Source organism: Podarcis bocagei (assembly GCF_964188305.1).
Source record: "Podarcis bocagei genome assembly, chromosome: 13".
Taxonomy (NCBI): domain Eukaryota; kingdom Metazoa; phylum Chordata; class Lepidosauria; order Squamata; family Lacertidae; genus Podarcis; species Podarcis bocagei.
Window position 1 is genome coordinate 17,653,996 of NC_138138.1, and position 9,502 is coordinate 17,663,497.

The 9,502-nt window shown below is 43.0% G+C and overlaps 1 protein-coding gene across 2 annotated transcripts; it reads left to right on the forward strand.

The window, feature by feature from the left end:
- Positions 1 to 1,098: 1,098 nt before the first annotated feature.
- LOC308571087 (vomeronasal type-2 receptor 26-like) lies at positions 1,099 to 8,712 on the forward strand. Of its 2 annotated transcripts, XM_081166439.1 has the most exons (7): positions 1,099 to 1,491; positions 2,647 to 2,929; positions 4,133 to 4,225; positions 5,968 to 6,744; positions 7,072 to 7,299; positions 7,533 to 7,659; positions 7,810 to 8,712. In XM_081166439.1, the coding sequence occupies exons 1-7, from the start codon at positions 1,256 to 1,258 to the stop codon at positions 8,703 to 8,705; spliced, it is 2,640 nt and encodes an 879-aa protein (XP_081022565.1). In that variant the 5' UTR covers positions 1,099 to 1,255; the 3' UTR covers positions 8,706 to 8,712. The 2 variants fall into 2 exon arrangements, with proteins under 2 accessions (XP_081022565.1, XP_081022564.1); XM_081166438.1 differs by lacking the exons at positions 4,133 to 4,225; positions 5,968 to 6,744.
- The last annotated feature ends 790 nt before the right edge of the window (positions 8,713 to 9,502 follow it).

Here is a 9,502-nt window from a genome sequence, read left to right on the forward strand (position 1 = left end):
CAGCAAATAGAAGCAAATACGTTATTGAGAGATTGCAGCACCAAACAGAACCATTTTACCTTAGAATTACATTTAAGGAAGATACCAAGCCACTCTTGGAATTTGAGCGGAGCTCCAAAATAGCAAAAGCTAGCTTACCTGACCCTAATTACCAACCTTTAAAATCATAGGCCCCGCCAGCAGGCTTTATCCAGAAATATATGGCCTATTGCTCTCTATCAGTCTACCCAAGAAGCGCAACATTTAAGGTCTTAATTGGTTGCTACAAGCTCAGAACTCATGGCTCTAAGAAGCCTCTCTTGGACTCAGATACCAATAATTTGGAGCTTTCACCACTGTAACTAAGCCAAGTGTTACTGCCTGTGTTTTCTGACTGATATATGAAGAAACACATGAACCTCACCTTTGAAGAGTTTGTAAGCAAGCCAGATGTGTAGTCCATTTCAATGGTAAGGGGAGAGGGAAGTTTTGGAACTCATGGGGGTATATTTTTAAGATCTAACAACCTATATTTCCACACTTCATTGAATTTTGTGATTTGAAATCTGTGCTGGGGTTCTCTCACCAAAGAGCACTTGCCCCAAACCTGGATCTTGGCATACAGGGTATTCTGCTTTTTTATACTTCATTTACCTCACTACCTATACAAATCATCTGTCAAAACTCAATCCCTTTCACAGTTTTTCAGTCTTAGTATGATTGTCAGTAAATTAATGAACAGATGTTCAGGGGGAAAATTTGGAGGTCAGACTGATCATTTCCCCTGTTCAGATGAAGCTTTTCAGCACTGATAGCAGATTGGACCACTGTTCTCTTGTTTTCTTCCTCCTTGTAGTTATTTTTGCATGCTCTTTTGTTGTCCCATAAACAGACAGAAACCACTTTTGATGAAATAACAGAAGCATGTGCTGGTGTTTTTTCTGGTCATTTTGTTGTTTTTGATGTAGAGAGACCTAGTTATCATCACAGCTGTAATTATCAATCTCGTCATGACTAAGTCTCTCTTGAATAATGTCTCAGTAGATTTCCAGACAATACCAGGCAGAGTCTGGGCATAAAACCCCTTCCTGCCATTCTAAGCAAAGGAGAGGTAAGAGGAAGAGTGAGGATTTCTGCTTTTCTCTTTGTTGAGGTGTAAAATAGGATTTTAATCTGTGAATTGGTAGGGAAGTGCTGTTCCTGTCAAGGCAGAATATTGTACTGAGTGTGGTTCTGAAGCTGAGGTTCATTTTCCAGATGGAAATGAGGGTGTCGGATGAGAAAGAATATTTGCCTCAGTATGTTGCTGTTTGTTGTGCCCATTCTCTTTCATCTGCCTCATATGGTGTGCAAACATACACGTTGCACCATCCATGATCTGTCCAGAATTCCACATGAATACTACCAACCTGGTGATCTTATTGTTGGCGGACTTGCTTCTCACCTCTTTACCAATTTTGACAAAGCAGAGTTCAAAGAAAGGCTAACCACCCATCAACTTCTTAATACCTTGTAAATACTTCATATATCAAGTAATCAGGTGATACAGAAATATTCCCCAGCTCTAACCAGGCTTACAGAGAAGCCTGTTCCACTGATTTTAGAGGGATTTCCTTCCAGGCAGAGGTGTTAGGTGGGTGGGGAACCCATTTCAAAGCTGAAGAGTTGGCTTGGAGGGAGGGAAATGGAGATCTGAATGTGTCGTCAGTGAGATGAGAGAGTCTTTCTTTCATTCATGAGTTCTCTCCTCCCCACATCCCACCAAATTTCTTCCAAGAAGGGTTTCACAAGAGGAGCCACTACTTAAACTTACCTAGTTTAAAATGGAAAGCCCTTCTCTGTTCTGAATATTGAACTTCATCTCTGAAAGTTTGGGGTGAAGGGTCTTAAAAGCTCACCTCTCCTTTGAGGTGAAATTCTCATTCAGATGTTCTCATCCAAGTCAGGCTAGTCTTATATGACCCTCCCATTTTAAAATGTGCCACAGGTTAGAATATCATGAGAATAACCCCATTAAGCCTGGCTACCTACTTCTCTGCATTTTGATACAGCTTTTTTGTGGGATCAACTCAGTACCTGTAAATAAACAATTTGTATATGTCTAAGCCCAAAGGGCAGCTTGTACACTTTATTTTTATAATGTTAAATCTTTGGATGAAGGTGGTATATTATTATTATTATTATTATTATTATTATTATTATTATTATTATTATTAATCAGCTTCATGGTTTCAAAATATTTTAAGGCTTCTGTTGATGTCTCTGTGTGACTGTCAATGTCTGTAGCCTTGTGCTGTCACTATGGTGCAGGCTTGTTCGATGACAGAGGACTGGTGACAGGGGAAGAGAGGGAAATTCATTTATAGACAGGGCTGGATCAGGTCCATTTATTCCAATTGGCCTGGGCAACAACAGACTAACTGGCTGAAGGTTCTGATCAGCCAAGAAATGGCAGTTAAGCGTCTGTAACTTGAGGTACCACTGTATTAATAAAAGTGAGCTACAAGTATAAAAGTGGGATACAATGTATTCCTTCAGGGGAAATTCCTTTCCATATATAATAGGACAAAATTTCAACTAAAATCTTGAAGAATTGTCAAGGCTCCCCCCCTTTTTTTAAATGCATAGCATATATTTCAACAATAAAGCATGAAATTCTCATTGCAGTGTTGTGCCAAAGAACTACCAGCATATTCTGGCCTTGATATTTGCTGTCAAGGAGATCAATGAGAACCCCAAGATCTTACCAAATATCACCTTAGGATTCCACATCTATGACAGTTACTTCAATGAAAGGATGACCTATCGGGCTGCTCTGAACCTTCCCTCCACACTTATACCCAACTACAAGTGCGACACCCAGAAACACCTGGTGGCAGTAATTGGGGGACTGGACTTTGATACCTCCCTCCAAATGGCAGACATATTGAGCATCTACAAGATTCCCCAGGTAAGATACTGCCTTGGACTCTTCACACTCAATCACCATGATCTTTTCTATCCAAAAACGTTTTGTAGAGTTGTGGCTGAAAAAGGGTGGTGGTCCTGCTCTACAGAAAATGTGTTTCCTGTGGGCTTTGCAATTAAAGATGTCTGTTCTAGGTGGGCAATCCTATTTCTCCTTCTTAAGCACACTTGCCTTTTCTCTCTGCTCTAGGTCTGAGCAGTGCCTCCCCTGACTCCTCTAACTAGTCTGGTTTCCTAAGTGCAGTGGGACTGATGTGGTCCTATTGGTACATTGAAGGAGGATTCAATGGCAGGATCAGTTGGTTTCTTTCTCAGGCAGCAGAATGTATTAGGTGTGACCTGGCCTCACCCAATAAACCAGGAAGTGTGGGTGGTGTGGGAGAAGGTGGCCCTCTAGATATATGAGGTTCAGACAAATTAGAGCTTTCAAAGGTCAATACAGTGGTGCCTCGCAAGACGAAATTAATCTGTTCCGCGAGTCTCTTCGTCTTGCGGTTTTTTCGTCTGGCGAAGCACGGCTATTAGCGGCTTAGCGACTTAGTGGCTATTAACGGCTTAGCGGCTTTAAGAAAAAGGAAACAAACTCGCAAGAACTCGCAAGACGTTTCGTCTTGCGAAGCAAGCCCATAGGGAAATTCGTCTTGCGGAACGACTCAAAAAACAGAAAACTCTTTCGTCTAGCGAGTTTTTCGTCTTGCGAGGCATTCGTCTTACGGGGCACCACTGTACTAGGATTTTCAATAGGTGACTTTCTCTTTATGTTTGGAAATGGTTCTGTACGGAGCTTCAACTGAGGCATGCAGAGAATGGTCTGGATTGATTTTGCACTTTGGCTCATGTGTTGGCAGAAAGGTGCCCTCTTTTCACCGGAGGTGAAGGAGGCATGAGCTACACAAGATTGGCAACAGCAGCTTACTACTCTAGGGCCTTTACACCCTCGTGCATTAACTAGGGCGGGGGACAGCAGCAGTGCAGGAAAGCAAGGAGGATGAACTGGAGAAAGATGAGGAGAAAGGAGAGCAAAGCAGGGCAGCACTCCATGGTGGCCAAATCGGCCACCCTCCCAACTTTCTGGAGTCTCCTTCCTGAGGCAACTGGCTCATCATGTCTCCATGGCAGGCAGGGGTTGAATACACATACAGTCCTTCTTCTGCATTTATGAATTATGCCTCTTTATTCCCTTTAGCTCACTTATGGTTCCATTGCTCCAGAAGATCCTGGTCAAAGCCAATCTACTTCCTTCTATAGGATGGTGCCCAATGAAGCCCAATTTCCCCCCGTTCTTTATAAGTATTTCAAGGCTGGTGGGAGAAAACAATGTTTTACAAGAAAGATAATTTCAGATTATGTCATACTTATCCTGTTCCATAGATTATGTATTGGTTGGAGACTGGTCTTCAGTAACTGTAAAAGGCACATTTATTTTGTTCACATAAAACTCTTTCCCATTCCAATAAATTACTGGGGAATAAGGAACTCACCTGAAATAACAAATGCACTTCCAATAGCTGTTTGGGTTGGCCAGCAGGGCTCTTCTTAACTTGGCAGGTGCACTCACCAATTTTAAGGAAGCAGGAGCTTTTGGCTTACCTGGAAGGGTCTGGCGTGGCCGTGAAGAAGTGGATGCAAGGCAGGTGGGGATCCTGCGGCAGGACGGACACAATGCTTCCCGTGGTGCAGAAACCTTCCGAATCGACGCAGATCCCGCTGGCCTTGTCACTCAAGATGGTCATAATGGTCTCTGCGGTGATCTGCCCTACACATCAGTAAAGAGGAAGATGGGAAACTGTAACGATACCAGAAGAAGAGGGCAAACTAGTCAAGGTGTCGGAATTCACTAATATCCGAAGGAGGCTTGCTCTACTACAGAGCCAAGGCAAGGGGACAGAGTCAAGTGTGGTGAAGTGGGAGGCAGGCGGACCAACTGGGCACAATCCACTGGGCAAGTCTCCCGCATGAGCCCTGTTGGAAAATGGTCACCCATTTGGATTTTTCTGAATCGGGCGCCAAAATGTCCTGGGCCGGGCCTTATTACTTGTGTAAGAGTCACTTCCTCTTGACTAATTTCTGCCCTACCCAAACTGACATGCAGAAGGACTAGGTGAGGTTCCTGAGTGTTAAGGGCAAAGGGAAGCATTCTGCATGTGCTCATAAGCACTCTCTCTGCATCAGATGATCGGTGGGTCCCCCTACGCCCAAATGCAATGCCTAACCACCGCACCAAACAGAATGGGCAGAAACGCGAGAGCCAGGAGTCTCAAGGTAACCAATCTCGCAATCGGGTGTCAGCATTAGAGAGAGATCTACCCATTACTACCGCATAGATCTTCTGGCCTACATCTAAAATCACATCTTTAAATAGATCTGCTACGTAGCATTTGGTTTGCAGTCCCATAATGTAAGTTTTCTGGGTCCCCTTGAGTGATGCTTGCTAGGCAACCAGGAAGATGTTGGCATTTCCAGCTGCCACCCCAGTGGGGTCACATGACCATCTGGGCTGAGTTTTTGACTATCTGAACCAACATTAAGCGGCTCTATGGGACACGCTTCCCTCCACAAAACAAAGCCAATAATAATAATAATAATAATAATAATAATAATAATAATAATAATAATAAAAGCTTTCTGGGAGATGAGAAGTAATGGAATGGGGAAAAAAATGCTTAAAATAACCTTTGTTAAGAAACCAGAAGACTTTTTATTAGGAATTACAGGTACCGATATACCAAAGGAGCAGAAAAGACTCTTCATGTATGGAACAACAACCGCTCAGATGTTATTGGCCCAGAAATGGAAAGAAGACAAAGTCCCTACCAGAGAGGAGTGGCATACCAAGCTGATGGACTATGCCAAGATGGCAAAACTGACTGGAAAACCCAGAAACCAAGAGGACAAAAACTTTATAAAAGAACGGGGGGGAATTAAGTTATTTAGGAGACCACTGTAAGCAGATGGAAACATTAGCATGATTTCGATTTCACTTGTAGCGTAACAATCACCATGGATTGATATAAATCCCAGTACACTGGGATTGTTGAGTTACTTCTGCACTTTGGTTGGACGTGGGTTGGGTTGCTCGCTGTGGATAATGACAGTGGAGAGAGATTTATTCAGACCCTGAGACCTCTGCTCTCCCAGAAAGGGATTTGCTTAGCCTTCTCAGAGACAACCCTGAAAACCACATATCTGGCAGACTTTTATGATGTGCAGTCTGACTTCATCCAAATCTATCATGTTATTATGGAAAGTGAAGCCAAGGTTGTTGTTTTCTATGGAGGAACAACGCCCATGATTCGCTTGCGAACAATGCTAGTGCTAGGTGAAATGGAAAATATTAACAAAACATCTGTGGGCAAGGTGTGGATTCTGACAGCACAGGTGGATTTCACAACATTGACCTATCAAATGAGTTGGGACATGCATGTCTTCCACGGTTCCCTCTCCTTTGCAGTTTATTCAAATGTGGTACAGGGATTCAAAGCCTTTCTTCGTGTACAAAATCCTTTTGAGGCAAATGGAAATGGCTTTGTCAAGCAGTTCTGGGCACAGGTATTTCTCTGTTTGTTTCCAAACTCCAATACAGAGGAGCAGGCCAGTGAAATCTGCACTGGCGAGGAGAAGCTGGAAAATCTCCCTTCGTCTGGCTTTGAGATGAGCATAACAAGCCACAGCTATAGCATCTATAATGCTGTTTATGCCACAGCACATGCTCTACATGCCATGTTCTTGCCCGGGGCCAAACACAGGGCAGCAGTGGAAGGAGGGATGCAGAAGCTTCAGAAACTGCAGCCTTGGCAGGTAATGCTATCATAACATACAAGTTATTTGACATGGGCAGTGAAGTGATCTCTTTCAGCTTTTGCCTTCCGGAAGAAGGTACAGGGTTATAAAGACTAGGACTAGCCTCCTGAGAAACAGTTTTTATTCAATTGTGATTTTGGTTTTAAACACAGTGTAAGGTAGTCTCTATGGGAGTATATTGTATTTAATTATGGGGTATCAGAGTTTTTAGGGGGTTAACCAGGCTGGGATAGCTGGGATAGCAGGCTTGTTGGTTTCTGAATGTCTGATGTAGATTTTCAATCTATGCATTACTTCATAGTTCCTATTTTTCTTCCAATGCAGCTCCATCCCTTTCTTAGGAGTGTCTCCTTTAACAACTCTGCTGGAGAAACAGTATCTTTCAGTGAGAGCAGGGAAGCAGAAGCTGGCTTTGATATTACCAACATAGTCACTTTTCCAAATAACTCCTTCATGAGAGTCAAGGTTGGAAGACTGGGTGGGGAGGCTGTCCCAGGCCAGCTGATTTCCACTGATGACAACAGAATGGTGTGGCACCAGCGCTTTCACCAGGTGAGGCATAATTCCTACATCCATGACAGACAGGAAAAGAGAATATCTTTAACATTACATTCCAACAGATTGCGCTCCATTTGAGATATTTGTTACCCAAATAGAAAAATGAGTAGTTTGGCTCTGAGTCTGGAATAAGTATTTTAGTGTCTTCCTGTTTCTAGTTGGGGGTGGGTTGAAATACTACTAATTTCTGTGTGCTAAAATGTTTATGTGTTTATTTAAATGGGCAGGTTCCACCCCTTTCGTTATGTAACCCAAGTTGCCCTCCTGGTTCCAGGAAGGAAAAGAAGGAGGGGGAGCCATTCTGCTGCTATGATTGTGCTCCATGTCCTCAAGGCAAGATTTCATCACAGAAAGGTAGGGGACACAATATATAGATGGTACATTTCAAATGTATAAAGGAGACATCTGTGATATTTCTAGTTGAACCTTAAGAGTTTCACAGTGGTAGCATTTGTAGTTGCTATCCAGAACATTTGAAATCTGAATATATTATTTTCTTTCCAGATATGGATGACTGTGTTGGGTGCCCCGAAGATCACTATCCACACAGAGACAAATCACTATGCATTCCAAAGACCATCAGCTTCCTGTCTTTTAAAGAGCCTCTGGGGATGAGCTTAGCATTGTTTGCTCCTCTCTCTCTCCTCACAGTGGTGGTCCTAGCCATCTTCATTAAACATCAGGACACACCACTTGTCAGAGCAAACAATCGGGACCTCACCTACACTCTCCTCACTTTCCTCCTGCTCTGCTTCCTCTGCCCATTGATCTTCCTCAGCCCTCCAGAAAGAGTGAGCTGCCTGCTCCGACAAATGGCTTTTGGCCTTGTTTTCACTGTGACCGTTTCTTGTGTTCTGGCCAAAACGATCACGGTGGTTCTGGCCTTTGTGGCCACCAAACCAGGATCCAGAATGAGGAAGTGGGTGGGGAAAAGACTGGCAAATGCCATTGTGATTTCTTGTTCCCTTATGCAAGTGGTCATTTGTACTATATGGTTAGGAACCTCTCCCCCATTCCCTGATTCTGACATGCACTCTGCAATGAGGGAAATCATTCTAGGCTGCAATGAAGGGTCATTCACCCTGTTTTACTGTGTCCTGGGCTACATGGGCTTTTTGGCCATTGTCAGCTTTGTTGTGGCCTTTTTTGCCAGGAAACTGCCTGACAGCTTCAATGAGGCCAAATTCATCACCTTTAGCATGTTGTTGTTTTGTAGTGTTTGGATCTCGTTTGTTCCAGTGTACCTGAGCACCAAGGGGAAATGCATGGTGGCTGTGGAGATCTTCTCCATCTTGGCCTCCAGTGTTGGGATACTGGGCTCCATCTTTGCTCCCAAATGCTACATCATTGTGTTAAGGCCTGATCTGAACTGCAAGGAGAAGTTAATAAAGAAGAAATAACAAATTAGCCTAACATCTCTGTTTTTTGTTCTATCAGAATATGGGCAAATTAATCTCTCTTTTTCTACATCGTATAACCATGCTGTATTTTATCTGTTACAATTCCTGTGTGCAATTACTTTTAAAATCCTCTGTGGTCTTTCTGAAATAGGGGTCCACAACCTTTTTCAACGTTTGGGAAACTAAGAAACTGTCATGGATACTGCTAAGTCTGAAGGCCTGACTAGAACACCAGATGGTGGTTAATTATACACTGAATAAGAGAAAACAATATATTGGGAGGCTTAAAAAGCTTCACAGCCACTATCAGTAAATTGACTGAGCAAGTCACTCAACACACACAAGTAATTGGGAATCTTCAGGCAACAACTGCAGAAAATCGTAAGTTGGCTGAGGAGGCTAATCAAAAAGCAGAACAAGCTAATCAGAAGGCCGAGGCAATAAAAGGGGAGGTAAGGCCACTGCACAAGCAGATCAATGAACAGCAGGCCTATCTGTCTATGGTGGAATTGAAGAATCGGGAAAATAACCTTCGATTAAGAGCCATCCCAGAACTTGAACAAGGAGATCTGATTGGTTATCTGACATCAGAATTATCAAAGTTCTGGGGTATAGAAGAAGACAAGGACTTTAAAATTGTTACTGCTTTCAGACTGGGAAGAGTGGTTGGGAAGGACAGATCTAGAGACTGTTTGATTATCCTGAGATCCAAACAAGAAAGAGACAAAATACTAGGCCTACATTTTGGAAAATCACTGGTAATTCAAGGCAAAAGAGCAGAAATCTACAGAGACATA

Coding starts and splice junctions, on each gene's coding strand:
- LOC308571087 (XM_081166439.1), top strand. CDS start 1,256: ATGAGAAAGAATATTTGCCTCAGTATGTTGCTGTTTGTTGTGCCCATT. Junction 1,492..2,646: donor CATCAACTTCTTAATACCTT/GTAAATACTTCA, acceptor TTCTCATTGCAG/TGTTGTGCCAAAGAACTACC. Junction 7,660..7,809: donor CAAGATTTCATCACAGAAAG/GTAGGGGACACA, acceptor TTTTCTTTCCAG/ATATGGATGACTGTGTTGGG.